This window comes from Tamandua tetradactyla, chromosome 10 (assembly GCF_023851605.1).
Source record: "Tamandua tetradactyla isolate mTamTet1 chromosome 10, mTamTet1.pri, whole genome shotgun sequence".
Taxonomy (NCBI): Eukaryota; Metazoa; Chordata; class Mammalia; order Pilosa; family Myrmecophagidae; genus Tamandua; species Tamandua tetradactyla.
Window position 1 is genome coordinate 58695283 of NC_135336.1, and position 27289 is coordinate 58722571.

At 37.4% G+C, this 27289-nt stretch overlaps 1 protein-coding gene across 1 annotated transcript; it reads right to left on the reverse strand.

Moving 5' to 3' along the window:
- Positions 1 to 6682: 6682 nt before the first annotated feature.
- HTR1F (5-hydroxytryptamine receptor 1F) lies at positions 6683 to 9647 on the reverse strand. Its single transcript, XM_077117616.1, has 2 exons — positions 9557 to 9647; positions 6683 to 8798 (listed from the first exon to the last, which is right to left on the reverse strand). Exon 2 carries the CDS (start codon positions 8754 to 8756, stop codon positions 7656 to 7658), a length of 1101 nt encoding a protein of 366 aa, XP_076973731.1. The 5' UTR covers positions 8757 to 8798; positions 9557 to 9647; the 3' UTR covers positions 6683 to 7655.
- Between the last annotated feature and the right edge of the window lie 17642 nt (positions 9648 to 27289).

The window sequence follows — 27289 nt, forward strand, 5'->3', positions numbered from 1 at the left end:
GTGTCATAATTATATAGAATGATGAGTTGGGTGTGGGTCCAATTATGACCTACTTCTGTTAAGATCCTTGAGCTAAATGAAGGTGATAAGAAATGCTGGTCTCCAGCATTTGATAATACAAGGAGTGATTTCTATAATTCCCCAGGAAATAAGAGCTGTTCCTTTTGAGCTGAAGACCATACTGCATTTTTCCACTTTATACTAGATGTATTTCCTGCTCTAGAATGCTATCCTCTTTCTATCCACATACAAATTGTGGAACAGGAGGAGATTGAGCCAGGGAGAAGTTTAAAGAGGAAGTAACTTTACAATTAGATGTTTTGGAAGTCAATAACTTAATTTTAATATGACCAAGTATATTTATTATTTTTATCTGTTTTTAAATAGCGATCAAAATATTGTTTTTAGAAATAGGCAATTTAAAGCATTTTTATATATTGCATATATGGTTAATAATGTATAATTACCAAACAGCTTATGGAAGCTTATTGTTATGCATAAACCTATCCAGAAAATTAAAGTTGTATGTATTTCATGTGTTTAATTGGCAATAAGATAATCTCTAGTCATTGAAAAAAATGACTGTTTTTCTATTTTAAGCAAAATACACATTACTTCTTAGTTTCCTTTTTGATAATAAACCACTTGTATTTATTTTTATTAAATTAAGGAGTAAAGATGTAAAGATAAATTAGTAAAGTTAAATGTTTAACTACATTTTAATCACTAGACAGAGTAAAATGGACCAGGGTTACTTAGAGAAGTAAATTAGTATTCACAAATATTTGACTTCTGTATGGAAGGAATATAAGCACATCCTCTTAAGTAACTATGTTATTATTTTTAGTTGATAAACACTCATGAAGAAATTAGGGATACTTAAGTCAAATAAGCAATTATTGAAGACAGTATTGGGTGATACTGATTTTTCAAGCAGAATACTACTTGGGAGGGAGTGGAATATAATCTGTGCTTTGAAGAATAAATTGCTTGGGCATTGAGAAGATGGAGGGCATTTCAGCTGGGAGGGAATAAGCACCAAAAGACTAATGGAGACAAGGGTGAGTGAGGTATAGTGTGAGGACAGCAAACAGAGGAAACCGATTGGAGAAGAGAACATTTGTTAGGATGAGAGACGATAGCGAGGCATAAAACTTTCCAGGTGGAGTATCTTTTATTACTAATAGTAAGACCCTAAAGACCAAGCAAAAGATTCTGAATGTAATGCAATAAGCAATAAGGAGCCATTATCGACTACTTTCTTCAACTATTAATTTCTTATATAAATCAGCGGTGTTGTCCTTAGTGGAAAACTAAGCCTCCAGTCTTGCTTTAATCTATTTGGAACTCCTGATTTAAATGAAAGCTTCCCTTTTATTTTTTAAAAGATCAAAATAAATCCCTAATCCTGGAACATATTGGAGATCATTTCTGAATATATTGAAAAGAGAAATCAATGATGGAAAAACTATAGTTATAATTTTTATAGGATATAAGGATTGCATTGCATTCTTCTGCAAAGCTAAACAAGTTTCGAAGATTCCAAGCTTTTAGTAATGGAGATGCTGAGAATTTTAATAATAAGGATGGCAGAATAGCACAAGGGAAGAGACAGCTGGGTACCCACAAGGATGGCATTGCTGTAGCTGTGGATAGGGTTGTTGGAACTTAGTTACTTATCTTCTGAGGATAGAGCTTCCCAGGTAGAGCCAAAAGGAGCAAGAGGTAATCAACTACTGTCTTCTTGCCAGACTCAGTAGAAGGCAGTACACTCAGAACATCAGGTTTCCTGCTCAAGTGTGCTTTGACGCATACCAAACCAACTACCGAGAACAATAATAATGCTAATTTACATTTTATAGTCTTTTAGAGTTTTCAAGAGCTTTTCCTTTACCTCATTCTATCTCCTTATTCTTTCAACTCTAATCTGAGGAAAGCAAGATAAATGAAGAAATTTGCTCAGCATCAAGTTAATGATTAGCAGAATCAGGACTCAAATTTGGTCTTTTCTGATTTAAAATCTAGAAAGTTTTCTACTCTAAATTGCTGCTTCATAGGGGATGAAAAAATGCTATTCTATTCCTTTGAAAATTTAAATAATATGCTGACCGAGAACAAATTTTAACATTTTAAAAATAATGCTTTACAATCCACTCAACAATATTGTGATTGTGACTTCTCCTTCTGCTCAGTTTTGCATTAGGCACTTTTCATGTAGTAGTAAAATAATTTCCTTGATTCTGACTGTGGATGTCTATTAGTGAAGTGGTGTTGAATTTTTTTATTCACTTGCTATAACAATGGCTCCACAAAACATTTAACTAGCTAGGCGCTTTTCAGCAGTGTTTTCCAGAGAAGATCTAAACTCCGTCTTCATTATAATAACCTGAGATCCTTGCTGAAGACTCAAATTCTTGAGCTCTACTCTGGACTCAGAGACTCAGAATCTTTGGAATCTGCCTATGTGACAAATATCTCTGGTGATTCTTAGGCACATAAGTTTTAAAAATCTGAAATTTGAAATTCTCCTCCTTCTAGGTGAAGAGTCTCCTCCAACTTCCTCAAGTTCAAGGTCAACAGTGTGCTGCACTAAAGAGAGCAAAAATTTTCCAGTTCAGTCCTTATTAACACAAACTTGCTTTGCAAAATGAGAAGACACATATATATATACTCTACATAGGTCACAGATCTCCTAGAATCCTAGTAAAGCCAACTAATATAAAGAAAAATGATCAATGTGTGTACATTTGGAGGAGGGACATGTGTAAATTTTTCCTTATTTATTGGGTTGGAGCAGGGGAAAACCCCAACAGAGTAGATCAAGCCATATACTATAAAATAATATTGTAAGATAAGTATTAACAATATAATATATAATATAATTATGTGATGAGTGTAATAATATTTAGGCATAATATTAATTACATAAGGTTTAGGAATATTAATAGCATATAAAGAAAAGGATGTTGAGGAGTACAGAAAAATGACATAGCAAGCTTTGCTGGTCTACTTAAACCAGTAAAGTCATTTTATTTCGTTTGCAGAGATGGGAATTTTTTATGGTAAAAACTAGAACTGTGACAAAATACAAACTTTTTTTTTTTTTCACATGGGCAGGCACCGGGAATCGAACCCGGGCCCTCTGGCATCGCAGACCAAAAATACAAGTTTTAATAAAAGAATGCTTAGACAAGATATATCACTGCTATTGTGCAATATAAAAGTAATATTATACAATGCTTTATACTCAAACAAGTTTTGGTTTCTCATCTAATCAGAGAATGTAAAGAATTTGGAAATACTTTTTTACTTCCAGGTGGATTTCAAGTATTACTATGTTTTGTGCAGAGAAGAAATTCTATATCATCAATAAATATTTATTAAAATGTTGGAAAATATTTTTACTAACAATAAATTCCTCATTTTAAATAATGAGAAATGGCATATTAATTCAAAAGACCAAGAGAAATTATCAAAATATCATAAGAAAACAATTACTTTATTCATGTCAAATATTAATTTGCTTTTAGAAACAGTTCCTGGCAAAATAAAGGTTTGAATATAATCATTTTAGTTAATAGGAAAGTATTAAAAACACATACTTTCTGAAATGAAGTACTTCAGTGTGGACACATTTTAAATTGGGCAGTATTATTTTTGAAGGACTTCAGAATATATTAAAGCAAAGCTCTTCAAGTTTTCCTCCTACTGCAATACAATAAACCTGATTCTCTGACCTATAAGTCCAAAATAGTCTTGTTTAAATTCGTGAGAAAATGGTTTCTTCCTAGCGGGAGAGGAGTACATTTCAGCAAGAAGCTGATCATTAACTCCACTTTTACGGTATTTTAGGGAGCAAATCAACAAATTCCCTAGTTAATTCTCGATTTCTCTTTAACACAAAAATCTTAGATACAGAAGGACATGGACAAGACTGAGACTGTGAATTTGAGATTATGCTCTGCTGAAGGAATTTTTAAATTTGGAACTGGCATAAGCAAGAATTTGGAAGTGGGACCCAAAGAAGCAATTCTCCACTCTGCATGCAGGGAAAATGCATTCCCTGGGGGCACACAGAGGAAAATCAAGCTCACCAGAAAAGGGAAAAGAAGATTGGTTTTAGAGATTCAAAACGGAAATTGCTCCTAATCAAGATTGACCCATCAACTGCCAGTATTTGGATAAAGCTGTTTATGCTGTAATTAGATCTTGTAGGGCAAATACAAAATGAATAAACACAACAACAACAAAAACTGTTAACCTAGGCCATATATATTCTTAAACCAGTCTTATAATGAAGGCCATGTTTCACAAGCAGTCGTGGATTTTCAAACACAACTTGTCTGATAATAGAGTTTTGGACAGAACTTAGAGTATCCAGTAGTTTTACTTCCTATTGTCTCTTGGTATCTGTCCTTATCTTTTACACATCTTTCATTGGAAACAACTTAGAAGAAGCAGAGCACGATTAAAACCTCCACTTACTTTTCTGGAGCTGATCTATTTAAAATTGTAGCAGGAGGTATAACTTATTACCTGAAATTTAACTACTTAATATGACATTTATATTTTTCTTCTTCTGACTTAGTTAAATATATAAATCATTATATTGTGACATTTATTACAGAAATGAAAAATGTATTTTTCAGTAAAAATCTTAGTTTTAGTAACTTAGAAATTTTTTCATTGAGAAAATAAATTCTATGTCTTAAGAGGAAGTATTTTATGTTATGTGTAATTTGTTCATAGATTTCAAAGAAAGTAGAAAGTACAAATTGAAGATTATTGGCTCCTTCATTACCACTATTATATAAAGATATTAAAGAGAAATAACTTATATTTGTTTTTGAGGGATGGCATGATTTCTACCCTCAGCATGTGGGGGAAACACACAGATGAGGTGATAATTAATGTAATCCTTTGTGGACTATCCATTAAAAAATGGCCTTGAACACACAGACATAATGAACTTGATTCTCCTCTAAGCTCTGAGGGGAGATTTAACTTCCTTATCACTTATTGTATTATTTTCCTAGATCTGAGCATAGTCCAACACAGAACAGGAAGATGTATTTTGATGAGCTTCATCCTGCTTGAAGTTTGTGTGTTTGTTTTTGAATGAATGGGAGGTGTCTCACCACCCCAAGATAATATATACATTTCTGAGGTGGGGGTAAATAAATTAACAGGTTATTTTAACTTTAGAAAACTTTGAATGAATAAGTCATGGACTCAAATTTTGATAAGTAAGAAGGAGAAAGAAAAATATCCAGAAAGTAATAGAGATTGTAGTAGGCTTTGGGTGGCCAATGGGTGGTCGTAAAAGCATTGGTAAAATACAGAGAAGAGAGGATGACAAAAGAGGTCATTGGGAGCCATATATAAGCCTCACTTAACTGTCAGTTTTCCTTGGAGCAGACCCGTCAGCAGTGCCTATGAGCTCTCAAGGGTCTTTATGTGGTTATTACATCACAAACAGAAGTCATCATTTCACCAATATGTCTCTTCTTGAGTTCTTCATTTTGGTTAAGAACATTATCCAGTGATTCATGTCTGTTCCTCTCCCTGCTATTCAAGTATTTGCTATGTTTTGTAGGCTCTACCTCTCATCCATTTCATTCTTTTCACCATCTCTCATCCATTTCTTTCTTTTTGTTCTGATTGCCAGAATCAAGTTCAAGACTTCATCACCTCTTACCCAGATTTTGATTTGCCTTCTAACAGAAAAAAATCCATTAGATATAGATTATTTTAGAACTGCCATAAACATGTTATTTTTTTTGCCAAAAGTATTGGTGAGTACCTATTGACAGCAACAAATTGACTGTAGATTACTTTTTCTGACATTCAAAGTCAGACATAAGAAGGCCCACTTTTTCTTTGCATCTCCTTTTCCTCTATGCTCTAAACAGCTGTCAAACTCATTGCTATTTCATGAACAGGCTGCCAAAAATTTTTGTGCTATAGTCTAGATTTGCTACCCCATGGATTGTGTTTCTTCCATATCAGTTGCCCAAATGATGCTCATTTGACACTCAGTTCAGATACAATCTTTATGAAAATATCCTGATTTTTCTCAATTCTGTGATCAATTTTCCGTTAAACTGTCATAATTGCATAAACAACTTCCATGCTAGACCTTTTATTTTTCTTCCGTATTATAATTTTCTTTTAGATTGTAAACTATTTAGGAGAAGAAACTGTATTTTATTATGTCCCGCATCTACCATAGTTCATGGCTCAATGCTTTGTATAAAATGAGAACTCTAAATATTTGTTAGACTGAGTGTAATGTGTCACAGATATCTAAAAAATTGATGTAGTACACTATTGTTATTTACAATACATATAAGTGTGCAACTTTTAAAAATAGGGCATGTGTTGTTTTTCAAATGATCTTGGTTGGTTACAGGCCTTCCAAAAAGGTGGTCTATCATCTCCTTGGTTTAAATGGAATGAAACCTCCTCAGAAGCATGGTTCTATTATTTTCAAATTACTATACAAATATGAAAGAGAAACTTGTGGAATAACTTTGGCTCACTAAACTAGTAGAGGAACTAATTGGGAGTTATATATAAAACTTTCATTAGTGTAATCTGTCTTCACCTGTTCATTTCTACCAATTGGAAATTGAGTTGTTTTTTTTTTAAATCAATGGAAGCTCAAAGAGTTCCTATCACATTCTTTCTACTGAAAGATAAATAAAGTTCAAATCAATGGTATGGAGTTGCTGAAGTGCAAAGCACCATGGACGTTTTAGTTAGCGGACAAGCTTATTAACATTAAGATAAATGAAAAATACTTGGTCTTTTTGAAAGGATGTTAGAAACTATAATAATCATGGAATATAGCCTAGAATATTTAGTGCCTTCAATTTTATTCCTAAATGAACATAGGGCAATTATAACACCTTCCTCCCACCTTGAGTTATTGCTACTAAGCTTTGGCTTCTCATATTCATAATTTTATGTTTATGAAGATTTTTTTAGGAGTTTGTATTAAAAAAACAGAACATCTTTAAGTATACACAAGTTCAGTTTCTAGAATGATTTTGCAATACCTAATTCACTTTATGATTACTCTTTACTACCTAAATACAAAGGCAATATCAATCCTAGACTTTTGCACTTACTTCAAATTAAATAAGAGTTGTCTCTTTTTTGTCCTCCTCTAAGGGGAACAGAACAATTACGTAGGAGAAATGTGATTTCTTTTGGTGATTCATATCTTTTCCACAAAACAGAATTACATAATAAAACTCTGGAATTATATAGAAATTGTGGATGGAGGTATGTTGCAAATGTGAAATCTCATTGTAATTGTTATAAGACATAAACCTGGAAAATCACTGATATTAATACTATATGTATATATTTTTCCCAATTAGGCCTTTGCTACATTGCATAGGGAAAATGCTGTTTATAACTTGCATAAAATTATTTGCTATTCCTAGTACTCTAGAATGATGGTAAAATAAATCTTTAATCTATAAATTTGTATTTGTCACTTTTAAAATAAAAATTATATTCTTATAATTTTATCATTTTGATATATTGCCTTCTAGAAAGTTAAATGCTTTATCACTTAGCATTCATTTCGTTACTTGCTCCACCTTCCCCCCAAAATAACTTTTTAACAATAAACTTTCTTAAAACTAACATCGACATCGCACAAGTTTTTGGAATGCTTTTTTGAAGTCTTCATTAAAGATTGTATAGATCAGTGGATTTATAAGAGAATTGAGATAACCAAGCCATGTCAAAAAATTCGACATTTCTTCAGAAACTTCACATTTTTCACAGACATTAACAACCAATTCTTTTACAAAAAAAGGGAGCCAACATATTACAAATGCACCCAAGATTAATCCCAGAGTCGTGGCTGCTTTGCGTTCCCTCGTGCCTGAGATCTTTTGCCTTCTCCAAGATTTCTCCTGCTTGAATTCAGATCTGGGACTTTTCACTGTGCTGTGAATTTTATCAAAGTCTGTTGATGGATCAGACAAAGATTTTTCTAGTATGTAGGATGTGGAGACCAGTCTTGTGCCTTTCTCACCTCTGTCCAAGAGAATTTGGCCATTCAGTTCCTCTTTTGCAATTTTACTTGCTTGTCTCTTGTGGTATAATGTCTTTGCTGCTCTATATATTTTGTAATAGAGGATCAGAATCAGTGCTAGTGGGATGTAGAAAGCCCCAAATGTTGAGTAAATGGTGGAAACAATGTGGTCATGTTTGATGATACACTCATCCTCTCGGCTACTTCCTTGGTGCCTCCAGAATAGAGGAGGCATTGAGATAAAAATAGATATAATCCAAACTATTGTAATCATAATGCCAGCATGTTTGGGAGTCCTTTTCCTGGCGTATTCGACAGCATCTGTGATTGCCCGATACCGATCCAAAGCTATAGCAGAGAGATGCAAGATGGAGCATGTGCAGCAGGTGATGTCAACACTCAGCCAGATGTCACAGACCACTTGTCCCATAATCCAGCTCTCTCTCACAATATACACAATGCTGAAGGGCATCACTAGGACAGCTACCAGGAAATCGGTGACCGCAAGGGAGCAAATTAAATAGTTGGCTGGATGGTGCAACTTCCTGGTTACAATAATTGCAGCAATCACAAGGGAATTGATGGTCGTTGTCATTAGTGCCAGCCCAGAGAGGGTGAAGGACACGAGAATTTTGGATGACATTCTATTTAACAGTTCTTCTGAGGTCAAGTTTTGATCAGATGAATTTAAGAAATCCATTTTGTTTTGTTTACAAGATTAATGTGTCTGAAAAGTGGATACCTGTAACAGAGGAGGGGAAAAAAGAGTTCAGACAAGGCTTCAAAGGTTGTTCTCTCCCTTTCTGAATAAATTTTTTTTAAAAGTATGTGGATGTCTTCCAGAATATTTAATGGATAAAAAAAAATGGAGTGCTCATTGTAGGTATTATTTATCTTTTCATTTAATTTCATTTAATCCAATGAGTATAAAAGCAACAGTCATTCTGAAAACATTTCATAAAATATGAATCAAATGAAACGTTTTTAATTAATAGACTAGCCTATTAATCAATCAAATCTCCACCATTATAGAAATCTTTTTTTAAAAAAACCCTTATTATCCCTAGCTATGCTTTTCATTTTGTCCACTGAGGAATATATATTTATGGCATATGCTTTTATTGATGCATGGTACAATAATATAACATAAGAAAATAGTATATAAAAAGCAATATTAAAAATTATAAATAATTTTGTGCTTAATTCAAAGTTACATTGAGAACATTATCATTGGGCCCATGGAGACTTAAGAAACTTTAAATGTATTTTGTGTCAGGATATAGACGTTATAAAAGGAAATTAAGGTAAAAAAAAAGATATATTTTTAGTAAACCTCTTATATCCCATGGTCATTTCATGAAATTAGGAAAATGCTGAGTAGCGTTTAGTAGTCTTTGTGGACGTAAGTAGTGAATTTGCTTTAAAAGAAAAAAAAGACTAGTTGATGTCAAATTAGTATACATGGTAACAGTAACATGAATGATCAAATAACTCACTTACCATGACGAACTTGCCCATAAGGGGAGCTCAGAATGGTCCTCACCCTGAAATGGACGTTATTCTCCTTCACAAATCACTATCATAAGGACTATGTGACCTCACGTCTGATAAAGGACCGGACATACATGGCCTGTGAGCTTTTGTTTTAGCGCATGCCATTACTTAATTACAAGTCAGAGAAAAACAAGCGGACTGTAATGAAATATGATCAGTAGTTTTTGTAAGATATATTATTGCTTTTGTAAGTGTTCCTCCTCTCTTTCTCTTTTATAAACTTTTAGCAGCTCCAACCTCTATCTTAGGAAAAGACAAAGGGAAGGTAGAACATTGAATCTTTATAATTAGTACCACTATTACTTCCATATAATTTGAATTAACTTTATTTTGAAGTGGTTATGTTTCATTTGTTGCAACTGATAATAATATAAAAATACTTGATATATATAATACATGGTGAAAATGTCATGTGATTTAAATTATAAAACCTCCAAGTGCAGCAGCATATTAACCATTCTACATGTGTCTGCCTTGCCAGTACTAAATTTAATTTGTATTTTCTGATACTCAGAGAAGTCAGGGTGCTGGTGGCTCTTTAGCAATTTGAGAAGAAATTCGCCTTCTTACTTCCTGGAAAATTAGTTTTTCTATATGTAATTGCAAAGAAGAAGTTGTATATACATATCATTTATGTCAACATTAATCTACTTTAAAGGGCAACTGTAATGGATTGTATTGTGTCCCCTCAATAGTTCAAACCTTCTACCACCTCTGGTGGTAGATCCTAATCTAATATGTCTGTGCTCTTATGAGGAAAGGAAAGTGGGACACAGGCAGACAGTGACAGAGATTTAATTATGCGACAAGCCAAAGAATGCCATGGATTGCTGGTAGGCCACCGCCAGAACCCTGCAAGACCTCAGAGCAAGCGTGGCCCTGCTCACACCTCGATTTTGGATTTTATTCTCCAGATCTGCTGTTTTAAACCACACAGTTTGTGGTACTTTGTTACAGCAGCTCTAGGAAAATAAGATGGTACCTAAGACAACACCAAAATGGAAGTTAAAATCTTCAGAGAAATTCTAATCCAGTTGTTTTTAAATTTAAGCTTCCTCAGAGTCACCTGGTGAGAGGTTAATACAGATTGCTGGGGAGGCCCAACCCATTTCATTTCTAACATGTCTCCAAGTGGTGCTGACATTGTTGGTCCAGAGAGTCAAGTTTCTGGAAGTAATCAACCTGTTGTTCTTCAGCTACTTCTCCAATTCTTTCACTGCTATAGCACCTGCATTTCTCTCTATTAAGAGCAGCTCTGATACTGGGCCACGTAACATTCTCGGCATCTCTTTCTCAATTCTTAACTCATTTCTTGGAATTTTCTTCTGATGTTTCTCTGCCTTTTTATTTTTGTCTTTGTGCAACTCTCTAACCAGGCCAATACTCCTCTCCCCCCCCGATATAATTTCCATTCTTTCCATCCTGTTATGAGAGTTATTGCATATGGACATATTTTCTAAAAGCAGTATTGGAACACGGCCTAAGAGGAAATAGTGTGCTTATAGACACACTATTTCATGACAGTCAGGACCGTATGCTTTCAACATCAGTGGATCTCACAGTCTTGAGCTATTTGCACTAGAAACATTTTTAGGGATCAATGGTTACAGGTGAAAGGATTACTCCAAAACCAATGAAAGACTGAATACACAAGGGAACAATAAGCAGGAAACTCTGACCCGCTATCAGCAGTAACCAGGCCTGGACAGTGTGGCCCACCACCTGCATCAATCATCAAGCAGTCCAGGAAGCTAACCCACTGTTATCTGTAGCAAAAATCTCAGAAAGTCAAATCATAATCCCTGTAACAATTGACACCTAATATCCAGGACTTGACTACTTGATTGATAATTGACAGTTTCCCTAACTTCTGCTCCACTCCCCCTTCCAGTTCAGGAACAACCAGAAAAAAGCCAAATATGCTTCCCTGACCAATCACATAAGATGCCTCACTTATCCTTAGCCCACTTCCAGCTTTCCCAGGCCAACAGCCTCCAGGCAAGGCTGAAATCTTTTCCTTTTTCCACTGTAAAACCTTCTCATTTCTGCCTGCTTTTGAGTCTCTGCTAAATGCCAAGGCAAGCTGACTTATTTCCACACCAATTAGATGTATTAGACACATGGTAGAATAATTAATTTCTACCTTTCTTCCCATTTACCTCCTATTCTCTTATAAAATTTTCACTACATATTCAATGAAAAACATACTATTTTTCAAATTGAACAATTCCTTTGTAACGGCATTTCTTTAGTGTTTTTTATAGGAATTGATTCAGAAGTGCTGAAATTTTCCATATTAAAAATAAAAATAACTTTCCACTTTAATGTGCCTCATACACAGCTTTTTCAAAAGATAATCCTGAAATTGCATTTTAAGTAGAAGATTAAACAAGAGAAACTGTCTGGAAATAGTTATGTGAGTTTCCAAAATAAAAATACATTCTGTATTTTTGATAAAAGTTGAATTATTTGATAATTCAACTGATTTCTTTAAGTGCCACATTATAGCATTGAAAATAGACTCAAAATGGTACTTAACATTGAAAGAAAAAAATTAAAATTTGCCATCTAAATTCTATTGCAATTTACAAGAACTTATCTGATTATTAAATTTAGAAAGTGAGTTAATCTTCTGATAGTTGTGTTTATACAGAAAATAAAGGAAAACAAATAAATGCAGTCAATCACACTGGTGGTGTTTTCCTTTTTTTGTCTTATTTTTCTTTCCACTTTCAATTAGAATTTTAGTAGAATCATCTACTTTCATTAATTCAGACATGGCCTCAGACATGGCCTCTGACTTGATTCATACTATTTTTTCATATCTGAAATTCCACAGTATGTGCTTATGATGCTTTGGACTGTTTCTAGGCTACCAAACACAGACTATTGTCACACCCATTTCTCCTACTCTTAGAACATAGACTGCATTCTCTATTCCACTGTCTTCACTGAGAAATAATCAGGATCACTCTTCACATAGTTCCTATAAACCCATGAATTCATGTAGTCCTATTGAAAATAGCAGAGAATGAAAAGGTTCTCCAGAATTTACTGTGTGAATATTTGCCGATTTACTGATCTAGTCATATAACGCATTTACTTTTCTGCTAATGTACAGTGTTTTTACTCTAAAGAATATTCATATTCAGGACATAATGTCCAATTACATTGTCCTCATTCAGGTTAAGCTATAAGCTTCTGTAAAATAAAGGTTGCTTTATAAAGTAAAAATCCATGTTCAAATGGAAAAAAATAACCAATAGTATGAACTGCATATTTCTTCTTGGGGAATATTTAAGACACTGAGCACTTCTACATGTGTACATTGTGATAGTAGGAATGCGCTCATTGTGTTTTCCAAAAAATTTAACTGCCATTCTAATGCTGAGATTTCCCTTTTGCTGTTATTATATTCCTTTCCTGCCACTTATTTCTTTAAGAACTATTTAATGCTGTTAACCAGATGGTTAGCCTGCTAGTTATAAAAGATACAAAAGAAAAATACCGCATAAATAAAACAAAACAACAATGCAACATATTATTCTTGTTTTTAAGAAGGTAGCCATAGTAGTGAAATAACTAAAGACATAATTAGAATACAATAGAACAATGCATTATGGAGGTGCATATAAAATGGAAATACTTTCAGTATGAGGGAGAAATCATTATACTGTGGTAAACAGTGAAAGCTTTTCTATGTAGAGGGAAAAGCATGAGGTAAAAAATGTAGGATAGATTCAGACATGTGAACCAAATGGTCTGATGTGACTATAGCAAAGTCACATTAGGGCCATGGCCAGAGGAGACATGAAAGAAAACTGAGGAAGACGATGCTATGCTATGTTATGATAAGGACAATGCTAAAACAATGCCTGTTATGATAAGGACACTAGCTTTTATTTTGTAGGCAGTCAGAAGCCATCACATTTTTTAAAGAAGGTAAGCATGAGGATAAGATCTGCGTTTGAGCCAAGTGTCATGTGCAGGTGGCGTGGTAGGGTTTGTAGGTAGTGATACTGTTGTTTAGGGAGTAGGTATATGGAAAAAGATTACAGAACACTCTGAAGGATGTAGTTGAAATTAGAGCCTTTAAAGATTAATTGGAATATAATGTAACAAAAATAGTTTTGTTTTTTTTTTTAATTTTCCATCAGTGCTCCCACAGAAAAGCATAATTGAGTTGATTCAAGATTGGGTCAGGAATCAGGATACAGACTGGGGTCAAAGGCCAAGGGAAGATGTTGGTGGTGATGCTGGGCCAGTATCAGAATGGAGAGGTGCAACAGGCTAAGGAAACAAGCCAGGGTTGAATATTTTGAATTTTTAATGAAGTTTAGGAACAAGTGTAATATGGGCTCAGGTAAAATGCAAGGATCAGGCTCTAGATCTTTTGAATTTGGTTTTGTTTTAGACAGCTCAGATATGTCAACTCAATTACCTTCTTGAATTTGGATATCCACCCCTATCCCATCATATTTTGCTTTATTAAGCATACCATGCCCAATTTAGGTGATCTGTCTGTGCCTCCCAACTGTCTGACCTAGTCTCATGCCCATCTGTGGATTATCTTCTTATATTAGTGTCATGGTTAGGGACAGGTGTCAACTTGGTATATGTTGAACAGTTGTGGTACCTGTTCATCTGATTGGGCAAGCGCTGGCCTGTCTGTTGCAATGAGGACATTTCATAGGATTAGGTCATGATCACGTCAGCTACATCCACAGCTGATTCCATTTGTAATCAATCAAAGGGGAGTGTCTTCTGCAATTAGTGATGCTAAATCCAATCATGGGAAGCCTTTTAAGGAGGACTCAGAGGAGACAGGTTGCATTCCTGCTTTGGCTGGTGAGCCTCTCCTGTGGAGTTCATCCAGGCCATCCATTGGAGTCATTAGCTTCGCAGCCTGCCCTGTGGATTTTGGACTCTGCATTCCTACGGTCATGTGAGACACTTTCATAAATTTTATATTTGCAAGTGTTCCCTGTTGATTCTGTTTCTCTAGAGAATCCTAACTAATACATCTTGGTACCAGGAGTGGTTCTTAAGGAACAGAATCTTAAAAATGGGTTTTTATGAATGGTTTTCTACTCTGACTGGGCTCAGAGACACTAAGGACTCTGATTCCCGTAATCAGAATGACACTCCCAATCCATGGACTGAGTTGGCAAAGGAGATAGTCAAAATATCATCATTCGATTCTCCTAATGCTTCGCTTGTACGAAGCCAGACTCTGGGGGATAATGTTTTTGACACCTTTACAGAGTTTTGTAGAAATAAGAGTTATAGAGATGTTGGTTGGCTGTTGTTAGATACACTGGCTACATTAAGGGGTGAAAGGGATGGGCTTAAGGCTTCAAACAAGAAGCTTAAGTGCCGTCTGAAAGATGTAGAGGTTTCTATGAGTATCCTGAAGGAAAATTTTATTTCCTGTAGCCGTAGACTTGAGATCTCTGAAAATCAGACTCAGAATCTTATTGTTAGAGTAGCAACTTTACAACGTAAACTGAAATCTCAGTCTTGCATGGTGTCTGCCGTTAAAGTGAGGGCATTGATTGGAAAGGAGTGGGACCCTGAAAAATGGGATGGTGACATATGGATTGATAATGATGTTGGGGGTGAGGTTGAAACCCTAGACCATGCTGAGCCTTCTTTAGATAACCCTGTAATAGTCTGCCCTGAGGACATAGCTGCCCCACCTCCAGCCTGCCTTGAGGAATTGGCCACCCAACCTCCTCCTGAAGGGATTAGCCCTGGAGTGATTAATCCTGTTTCACCAGATGAAACTGCAAATGAAAACCCTGAAGCAAATGGCTTGGAAGATATTTCTAATTCTTTTCATGACCCACCCCCACCACCCCTCATTTCTTCTAGACCTATAACTAGACTAAAGTCCCAACAGGCCCCTAAAGCTGAGGTACACAGTATTACACATGAGGAGGTACGTTATACTCCAAAAGAACTGTGTGAGTTTTCCAATTTATATAGACAGAAATCAGGGGAATATGTGTGGCAATGGATTTTAAGAGTGTGGGATAATGGTGGGAGTAATATAAGGCTGGATCAGGCTGAATTTATTGATATGGGCCCACTAAGCAGAGATTCTGCATTCAATGTTATAGCTAGAGCAGTTAGAAAAGGTGTTAACAGCTTGTTTGGGTGGTTGGTTGAAACATGGATCAAAAGGTGGTCAACATTACCTGAGGTTGAAATGCCAGAACTGCCCTGGTATAATGTAGATGAGGGGATCCAGAGGCTTAGAGAGATTGGGATGTTAGAGTGGATTTATCATGCAAAGCCTGCTCTTACACCCCAGGAATGTCCAGAGGATGCACCTTTTACCAGAACAGTGAGAAATAAATTTGTGAGACTAGCACCATCATCCCTCAAGAGCTCTGTGGTTGCACTTCTCTGTAGGTCAGATATTACTGTAGGAACTGCTGTCACTGAGCTGGAATCCTTAAACACAATGGGGATGACAGGATCCCGAGTTGGCAGAAGCCAGGTGGCAGCACTTAATCACCAAAGACAGGGTAGACGTGGGTATTATAATAGACAACAAACTCAAAGGAGGCATCAAAATTATATGACACGCAGAGATTTGTGGCATTGACTAGTAAATCATGGGTTGCCTAGAAATACAATAGAAGGGCAGTCTACTAAATTCTTGTTGGAGCTGTATAAACAAAAGACTTCTAGGTCAAGGGAACAGAAGTCTAACCTGAATTACAAAAAAACAGAGTCACGGCCCCTTAACCAATTTCCAGACTTGAAACAGTTTACAGACCCTGAGCCCCTTGAATGAAGGGAAGGCCAGGTCCCTATGGGGGAGAAACCTGTTACACTGCCACAAATTTATACTGTTAATTTTCCTCTAAGTCTTCCCCAAGGAGACCGACGGCCTTTTACCAGGGTAACTGTGCATTGGGAAAAAGGAAATGATCAGATATTTCGGGGATTATTAGACACTGGTTCAGAAGTGACATTAATTCCAGGGGACCCAAAACGTCACTCTGGACCACCAGTCAGAGTGGGGGCTTATGGAGGCCAGGTGATCAATGGAGTTTTAGCTCAGGTCCATCTCACAGTGGGTCCAGTGGGCCCCCGGACCCATCCTGTAGTTATTTCCCCAGTTCCGGAATGTATAATTGGCATAGACACACTGAGCAACTGGTAGAATCCCCACGTTGGTTCTCCAACTTGTGCAGTGAGGGCTATTATGGTGGGAAAGGCCAAGTGGAAGCCACTAGAACTGCCCCTACCAAGCAAAATAGTAAATCAAAAGCAATACCGTATTCCTGGAGGGATTGCAGAGATTACTGCCACTCTTAAGGACTTGAAAGATGCAGGGGTGGTGATTCCCACCACATCCCCATTCAACTCTCCTATTTGGCCTGTGCAGAAAACAGATGGGTCTTGGAGAATGACAGTGGATTATCGTAAACTCAACCAGGTGGTAACTCCAATTGCAGCTGCTGTTCCAGATGTAGTATTGCTTGAGCAACTCAATACATCCCCTGGTACCTGGTATGCAACTATTGATCTGGCAAATGCTTTTTTCTCAATAGCTATTAGTAAGGACCACCAGAAACAGTTTGCTTTCAGCTGGCAAGGTCAGCAATATACTTTCACTGTCCTACCTCAGGGGTATATTAACTCTCCAGCCCTATGTCATAATCTTGTTCGCAAAGACCTTGATCGTTTCTCCCTCCCACAAGACATCACACTGGTCCATTATATTGATAATATCATGTTGATTGGACCTAGTGAGCAAGAAGTAGCAACTACTCTAGATTTACTGGTAAGGCATTTGCGTGTCAGATGATGGGAGATAAATCCAACAAAAATACAGGGGCCTTCCACCTCAGTAAAATTTTTAGGTGTCCAGTGGTGTGGGGCATGTCAAGATATCCCTTCTAAGGTGAAGGATAAATTGCTGCATCTGGCCCCTCCCACATCCAAAAAAGAGGCACAACGCCTAGTTGGTCTTTTTGGATTTTGGCGACAACATATTCCTCATTTGGGTGTGCTACTCCAGCCCATTTATCGAGTGACCAGAAAAGCTGTTAATTTTGAGTGGGGACCTGAACAAGAGGAGGCTCTGCAACAGGTCCAGGCTGCTGTGCAAGCTGCTCTGCCACTTGGGCCATATGATCCAGCAGATCCAATGGTGCTGGAAGTGTCAGTGGCAAATAGAGATGCTGTCTGGAGCCTTTGGCAGGCCCCTATAGGAGAATCACAATGCAGACCCTTAGGATTTTGGAGCAAAGCCTTACCATCTGCTGCAGATAACTACTCTCCTTTTGAGAAACAGCTTTTGGCCTGCTATTGGGCCTTAGTAGAGACTGAACGCTTAACCATGGGCCACCAAGTTACCATGAGACCTGAGTTGCCTATCATGAGTTGGGAGTTGTCTGACCCACCAAGCCATAAAGTTGGGCGTGCACAGCAGCACTCTATTGTAAAGTGGAAAAGGTATATACGAGATAGAGCCAGAGCAGGTCCTGAAGGCACAAGTAAGTTACATGAAGAAGTGGCACAAATGCCCATGGTTTCCACTCCTGCTGCCACATTACCTTCTCTTTCCCAGACCAGAGCTATGGCCTCTTGGGGTGTTCCTTACAGTGAACTGACTGAGGAAGAGAAAACTCGGGCCTGGTTTACAGATGGTTCAGCACGATATGCAGGTACCACCCGAAAGTGGACAGCTGCAGCATTACAACCCCTTTCTGGGGTGTCCTTGAAGGACAGTGGTGAGGGGAAATCCTCCCAGTGGGCAGAACTTCGAGCAGTGCACCTGGTTGTTCATTTTGCTTGGAAGGAAAACTGGCCAGAGGTGCGTTTGTATACTGACTCATGGGCTGTTGCTAATGGTTTGGCTGGATGGTCAGGGACTTGGAAAGACCATAATTGGAAAATTGGTGACAAAGAGTTCTGGGGAAGAAGTATGTGGATAGACCTTTCTGAGTGGGCTAAAAACATGAAGATATTTGTGTCCCATGTGAATGCACACCAGAGGGTGACTTCAGCAGAGGAAGATTTTAATAATCAAGTGGATAAGATGACCCGTTCTATGGATACCAGTCAGCCTCTTTCCTCAGCAACTCCTGTTATTGCCCAATGGGCTCATGAACAAAGTGGTCATGGTGGTAGGGATGGAGGTTATGCATGGGCTCAGCAACATGGACTTCCACTCACCAAGGCTGACCTGGCTACAGCCACTGCTGAGTGCCCAATCTGCCAGCAGCAGAGACCCACACTCAGCCCCCGATATGGCACCATTCCCTGAGGTGACCAGCCAGCTACATGGTGGCAGGTTGATTACATTGGACCACTCCCTTTACAGAAGGGGCAGCGATTTGTTCTAACTGGAATAGACACATACTCTGGATATGGGTTTGCTTTCCCTGCACGCAATGCTTCTGCGAAAACTACTATCCGTGGGCTTACAGAATGCCTTATCCATCGTCATGGTATTCCACATAGCATTGCTTCGGATCAAGGAACACACTTCACAGCAAATGACGTGCAGGAATGGGCACATGCTCATGGAATTCTCTGGTCTTACCATGTTCCCCATCATCCAGAAGCAGCTGGATTGATAGAACGGTGAAATGGCCTTTTGAAAACTCAATTACGGTGCCAACTAGGTGGCAAAAACTTGAAAGGCTGGGGTAATGTTCTCCAGGAAGCTGTGTATGCTCTGAATCAGCGTCCGCTGTATGGTGCTATTTCTCCCATAGCCAGGATCCATGGGTCCAGGAACCAAGGGGTGGAAATGGGTGTGGTGCCACTCACTATTACTCCAAGTGATCCACTAGGAAAATTTTTGCTTCCTGTCCCTGCTACCCTGAGTTCTGCTGGTCTACAGGTTTTAGTTCCAAAACGGGGTGTGCTTTCTCCAGGAGAAACAACAGTGATACCACTGAACTGGAAGTTAAGATTGCCACCTGGCCACTTTGGGCTACTTATGCCTCTGGATCAACACACCAAGAAGGGGATTACATTATTGTCTGGGGTAAGTGACCCTGACTATCAGAAGGAAGTAGGACTGCAACTACATAATGGAGGTAAAGAAGAGTCTTCTTGGAATATAGGAGATCCCCTGGGGCGTCTATTAGTACTACCATGCCCTGTGATTAAAATCAATGGAAAACTGCAATAACACAATCCAGGCAGGACCACTAATGGCTCTGAGACTTCAGGAATGAAGGTTTGGGTCACCCCACCAGGCAAAGAACCACGGCCAGCTGAAGTGCTTGCTGAGGGGAAAGGGAACATGGAATGGGTAGTGGAAGAAGGTAGTGATAAATATGAACTTCGACCACATGATCAGTTACAGAAACGAGGACTGTAATGCTGTTTTGTTTGTGTTATACTATTTAAGTTGTAAGATATCAAGTTTAAGAATGAATGTTGCCCAAGTATTTGCACCCTACTCTGGAGAGATTTAATGTGTTTCCAGTTATATGCAGGACAGTTGAGTATTGTCAGGTAAAAGAAAAAACGTGTGCTTATTTGTTTTCATTTGGAAATTAAGTATGGTCTAAGGTGATATATATATATATGTGTCAAGTTGACAAGGGGTGGACTGTCATGGTTAGGGACAGGTGTCAACTTGGCCAAGTTGTGGTACCTGTTCATCTGATTGGGCAAGCACTGGCCTGTCTGTTGCAATGAGGACATTTCATAGGATTAGGTCATGATCACGTCAGCTACATCCACAGCTGATTCCATTTGTAATCAGTCAAAGGGGAGTGTCTTCTGCAATTAGTGATGCTAAATCCAATCATGGGAAGCCTTTTAAGGAGGACTCAGAGGAGACAGGTTGCATTCCTGCTTTGGCTGGTGAGCCTCTCCTGTGGAGTTCATCCAGGCCATCCATTGGAGTCATCAGCTTCGCAGCCTGCCCTGTGGATTTTGGACTCTGCATTCCTACGGTCATGTGAGACACTTTCATAAATTTTATATTTGCAAGTGTTCCCTGTTGATTCTGTTTCTCTAGAGAACGCTAACTAATACAATTAGTAATGAATTCTGGAAGAGATCTCATTATATAGCCCATCATGATTTAAAGTCAAAGGTGAAGAGATGTGATGAGTGAGCAGAAAAATAGAAACATGAAGCACTTTTTTCCCTTTTGAAGTTACTGGTAAATTTCAGTGTAGAGAAGAGAAAGCAAAAGAGGAGCCATAAATACAGGAGGAGTTCCTGGAAGCCCAATCTAAAGGTCCTCCAGTCCCAGGCTTGCCCAAATATCTGGCCATTTTTACCCACAGAATGACACACAGCAGTATTTCCAGCCCCACTTCTAGTGGGTGTGAAATAAGTGACAATATCTACCTGATTTATTAATCAGAGGACTGATAAACCTCCTCTTACACCATTTATACCCAGTCCACAGAATTGGGCTTCTGTCTAACCCACATTTTCTAGGTTACACTGACTACCAACCTGTTTACTCATGGTTCTGATATTTCCTCTCGTTATTGCTGGTCTGCTTTCCCAGGTGGTTGACTCCTGTTTTCCTTATCTCTAGCTAATGGTAGGCTTGTCATAATTGAAATTTGACTGCTTGTCCAAAATTCCTCTCCTAGAAGTTCTCCCCACTATGACTTCCTTAGTATCTGAGCTTTGAGGATAACAAAGCTTATCTGAACCACAGGGTTTGGCATGTGAGATCCTTTAAACACACTTTTCAGACCAATAGTTTTCACCCGTTTTATTTGGATAAAATGTAATGAAGATCCAAAATAACTTTTGCTTTTATGAGCTATACTTAATAATCTTTCAAGTATTAAAAATTAAAATTGAGAAATTCATAAAGTAATTACTAATTCATTTAAAAAAACAGCAATATAACCAATACAAATAAACATAAATAGCATTTTTATGAAAAAACTATTTTTTAAAATAAAACAGGGCTAAAAGTGACATTGTTTTACATTTTTTGCAAATTTCTTCAATGATTGTCTTAATAAAAGACAGTGATTTGCCCTTATTTCTTCTGCAGTCAATCTGTTGCAATATGCTGTTTTGGTTGAAGTAAATGAAAAAATAACAGCCTTTTCAGTTAATGATGACTTTTCTTCTTAAAATTCAGTTATAGTATGGAATCTAAAACCTTATCAATTTCACACCATATTATATGAAACCCAATGCTCTATCTTGCACTTTGAATGGTTCTTTTGCCCATGAATAGTTTTGTAGCTTTCTAACATTGGCCATTTAGAAAACATTAGCTCTTGAGTTATGGAGATCTTCAAAATGTTACTTCCTTTCAATATACAATATCAAAAACTCACTTTCATTAATTCATTATTCATTAATACACTGCTACTCATATCAGAAAAGTCTTTAAGTATTGGGAAGCTATCAGGAACCAAGTAATGCATTCAAATTTTTCCAAATTCTAACCTTAGCTTGAAAGCTCAAATTTTATCATTTACAACCCAAAAAATCAATTGTTTTCCTTGAAGTGATAGGCTCACTCATTTATTTCAAGAAAATATCAGCCAAATACCCAAATCTGCTTAACCATGATTTTGATTGTATGCCATGATTTTAAGTAAAAATGGCCTTTGATGAAAGGAGAAGCTAGTTTACCCATCAATTGCACGTGTATTTTCCCTCAAGACAATTTCATACTTTGGTATACAGCAGGGACTTATGCATACTTGCCATTTAGTTATAAATATTAAAAAGATGTGTACTCAAGGATTGAGCTTTTTCAAATGACTAATTTTTGCTACTTCATCAGGAACAATTTAACATGAAACTGGCATTTGTTTTGTACCACAAGTGTGTGACGTACCATGATTAATAATAGAAATTTATACTATTGTCTTCCTTTGTCTTAATAATCCAGCAGTTTTAATCACCATTTATTTTGCACCATCATACACGTCAACAAAGTGAAAAAGAAACTATTATGAACATGGTTTTGACCTCATGGAATTTCTGGAATGGTTTTAGGGACCCTCAGGATTCCACAGACTGTACTCTGAGAAACACTGGCTTAGACTGGCTGCCTGTGCTAGAATTGATTTCTGCAGCCTAACTGATTTCTGAGTTTCACTCATTTCTGTTACACTCACACCTTTCTCTGCTCTTTAGTTGCCATGGTAGCCCATTCCTGTTATGACAAACTTTCTCTTTTCAGTTTTTAATGATATCCCAAGTTATGATATCCCAAGTATTTCTTTCTAGGTGCATCCATTATCTATTGTTGCATTAAAAAAAATAAAAATTTAGTAGCTTCAAATAAAATTGATATATTTCTTATGATTCTCCAAGTTGGGTGGGTGGTCTCTTCTGATGGTTTCACCTGGACTCACTAATGAAGCTACATCCATCCAGTGGATTACATGGAGTCAGAACAGAAGTCAAACCTGAATTACAAAGCACAGAGTCATGGCCCCTTAATAAATTTCCAGACATGAGACAGTTTACAGATCCACAGCCCCTTGAATGAAGGGGAGGCCAGGTCCCTTCAGGGAAGAACCTGATACAACTGCCACAAATTTATACTATTAATCTTCCTCCAAGCCTTCACCAAGGAGACTGACGGCCTTTTACCAGAGTAACTGTGCACTGGGGAAAAGGAAATGATCAGATGTGTGGGGGATTATTAGACACTGGTTCAGAAGTGACATTAATTCCAAGGGACCCAAAACACCACTCTGGTCCACAAGTCAGAGTGGGAGCTTAGGGAGGCCAGGTGAACAATGGAATATGAGCTCAGGTCTGTCTCATATGTGTTACATGGAAACTGGCTTTAGCTGAAAAGGCTGGCACAGCTGGGCCCCTCTCTCCACATGAACTTTCATCATCAATGAGCTTAGACTGTATTTCATAAGACAAAGGCAGTTTCTGACTTCTTAGGAGGCACCCATTCCTATTAGCAAGCATTATCAGACCTCTGTTGTGTCATGTTTGATGATATCCTGTCTCAGCTTCCTGGCTATTAAAGCAAATACCATACAATACATTGGCTTAAACAATGGGAATTTATTGGCTAGTGGTTATGAAGCTAGAAGAATGCTTTCTCCTAGAACATCCTCATTGCAATGCTTTTCCCCAAAAGATTGGCATTCTGGGACTGGCTGCTGGAGAACTTTGGTTGCTGAATTTTCTGTCATATGTCTATCATATCTAGCCTCTCTTGGCCTTTTCTTTCTCTTTTGGGTTCCATCAGCTTTCATCTTCTGGCTGTTCCCTCTTTTTTTTTTTTCTCTGTGACCTTTCCTATAGGCTTTCCACAATAAGATTAAGGCTCAATCTGATTTAACTGGGCCACACATCAACTGAAGTTACCTCATTGAAAGGTCCTATTTGTAACAGTTCACACCCATAGGCATGGATTAAGTCTAAGAAGATGTTTTTCTGGAGTTCCCAGCTCTAAATGGTCACATATTTTGGCTGAAGCAAGTCACATGATAAAGGACAGAGTCCTTGTAGGAGGGGGCTGGATGTGGATACTGAGACCCTTGATCTACTAAGAGCAATTGATATGACAATTTGACATAGTCTGTCCTCTGGCTTCAATGATTCACCTGTGTCTTATATTCAAAATAGACTCAACCCCATTCCAGTCTCCCCATATTTCAGTCACTCATGGCATCAGTCTCCAAGGCCATAATCTCGTGTTTTGCATCAGTTCGGGAAACAGATGAAGATCATCTGGTGCAATGATCTGGGAACTAAAAAAACAAATTATCTATTCCCCCATCTCCAATATGTGATGGTGAGCCAAGGACAAGATAATTGCTGCAGACACTCCTATTCAAAAAGAAGGAAACAGGAGGCACATAGAGACCACTAGTCTGAAAACTGTTGCAAGGGTTAGAGCCAACTTCTTCTTCCAAACTTAATGTTGCAAGGGTTAGGGTCCACTTCTTCCAAACTTGGTTCCCTAATCCACTGTACTCTGTAACTCTTGAATTCCCCCTCTAGGCTTCTGACTCTGCCCTTGGAGAGGCCCTGTCTTTTCTATATATATATATATAGATTTATATATATATATATATATATATATAAAGCTGGAAAAAATAGTCTATTTTCTCTAAATAGGCTAGATGAATATCTTAGTAGACATTGCAGCCTGCTTTCTACTTATAGAAAGTCTTTTCATTTTGAGCTGTCTCTTTCCCATTTTATTCATGTTAGTGTAATTCTTTTATGCACTTTGTGTTTCTTGATGAGTTTGATTAGAAGTCATAACATGCTCCAAATGCCACATGCATAGTAGTTGTCAAGACAAACTTACTTTGCACAGAATAATAAGGTTATAGAACAACACCATTAAGATTCTTCAAAGTCTCTTTGTCTAGCTGAGAGGATTTACAGTATCTACTTAAATCTTTCTGAAATTTTAATAAGGGGTGTTATAGCCATATCTTTGATTTGATTTTCCCCCCATTTTTACTTTGAGAATATTTTCTGCCATCTGGACAGACCAGTAAGGTGAAATAGTTTTGTTTTCCAGTCTAACAAGTCCTAGCTTATATTTTCTCTAAATTTTTTTTTTACTTGCAAAATTTAGTTCTTTTCTTTCTTTTCCTACCTCATAAACACAGATATAAAGAGCCAATTGGCACGCAGATCACAGATTTATAAATTGTTTTGCTATGACAAAACATGAGTTGCTCTCATTCTAGTCTCCAAGATCATTTTCCTAACTGCCTTTCCAGTCTCTACTAATAATTTATTCACCAATTATTCACCAATAGTCTCCTTACTGTTTTTTGCAGTGTCTGTATGCCACTGATCCTAAAACCAAGGTCGCAAATGCATGGATACTGAATTCACAGAGAGGGACTCTTCTGTATTGTCTGTTGACAACTTGACATCACTATGAGCTCTCAATCCCTACAATGTGAAGAAAAAGCAGGGAAGTACGTTTTCCAGACTCCCCTTCTCTAAAGGATCCAGCTTTAGAATTTGCCAATGAGAAGAATTTTACAAGGTTTGAAAGGCATAAGAGAAGATGGAGAATTGATGATTTTCTGGAAGTGGTTGCAGCCAAATGTGTTAGCACACATTATAGCAGCTTCTCAACATGCTCTTGGAAGCAGTTATTAGGAATTTTCTGAGATATTTTTGAGACCCATGACAACTGCTAAGCAAGCCTTTGAGAGTCAACTACTTTGGTTTTTTAGGCTGAGGTTCTTCAGTATCTGCTTTTTTGACCTTAGGCAGAAACTGGATTGAATTTCAGTTTTGACTTTCCTGACCTTTGTCTCTCAGCTTTTCAATCACTAATGTAAATTCCAATACAATCATTAAAACTTTTTATCCAAGGAACTTTTTGAGTTACTGATTTCCTGACAAATACTAGATCAATATAAGCAGATACCCTGCTAAATGATTATTGGAAATTACTTCACATTCTTCTCTCTTCCTGTATTTTGTTTTTAGGGAAATGATGGTGATGTCTGAGGAGGATTTATAAAATCAGCTGATAAGTTGGTTTTAGTTCATACTTGAAAGTAAGAACTGACCCACACTTCTCAGTTTTGTGGACTAGCAGGCACTTTTTTTTTTTTTTTGCATGGGCAGGCACTGGGAATTGAACCCAGGTCTCTGTGAGAACTCTGCCTGCTGAGCCACCATGGTCTGTCCTCACAGGCACATTTTAAAATGACATACCCTCATGAGAAACTTGCGCTATATAAGACTGTTCCTTTAAGAAGATTATCAATCATTGGTAGTTACTGACATCCACATACCACTTGTTTATTCACTAAGTGGTTTAACCAAATATTACTCAGATGTAGAAAAAAGGAAGTAATTCTGATTTTAAATGAATTTACATTTACACATTTAATTGCTCAGATGATTCTGGTTATTCTTTCAAGAGGCACCTGCAGGGTAATTTTCTACACTTTGGGAAAATAATTAATTTTGCAGCAATGGAAATCTTAACAATCTAACATTATACCACATTCAATGAATACTGTGAAATCAGCTGTAGAAACTCTCACGATGGAAAATGAGCTAACCACATATGTGCAAACTCAGTTTGATGCATCATTTCCTTGCACCAACATTGAAACCTAAAGAGGTAGGAAGCCCATGGTGGCTGGGCATGGGTGGGTGGAGGAGATATGCTGGGAGTGAGGTTTTGGAGGCAATAAGAATGGGTGTTTATTCCTGAGATTGAGACTTCAGTTTATTAAGAGACTGCAAAATATTGTGAATAAACCCTACAAGTCTTAGAGTTAAATGGAACTTCATTGAAGTAAATTTGTACCCCCAATTTACTATTGTTTATTTACTTATATTATTTGTATTTCTCATCAGGAGTATGGAACTAGCAAGTTCTACCTCTGGGATGGCAGCAAGCATTAGCGAAAACATAAAAAGAGTCTTACAGGGTATATTAGTTACAGTTCTCTAGAGAACCTAGAGAACATTTCTAGAGAAGGAAATATTTGTAAACAAAATTTGTAAAAGTGTCTCATGTAACTATGGGAACGTAGAGCCCAAAATCTGTAGGGCAGGTGGTGAAGCTGATGATTCCGATGGAGGGTCTGGATGAACTCCACAGGAGAGGCTCACTAGACGAAGCAGAAGAAGGCCTGTCTCTTCTGAATTCTCCTTAAAAGGCTTTCAGTTATTAGATTAAACATCACTCATTGCAGAAGACACTCCTCTTGGCTGATTACAAATGGAATC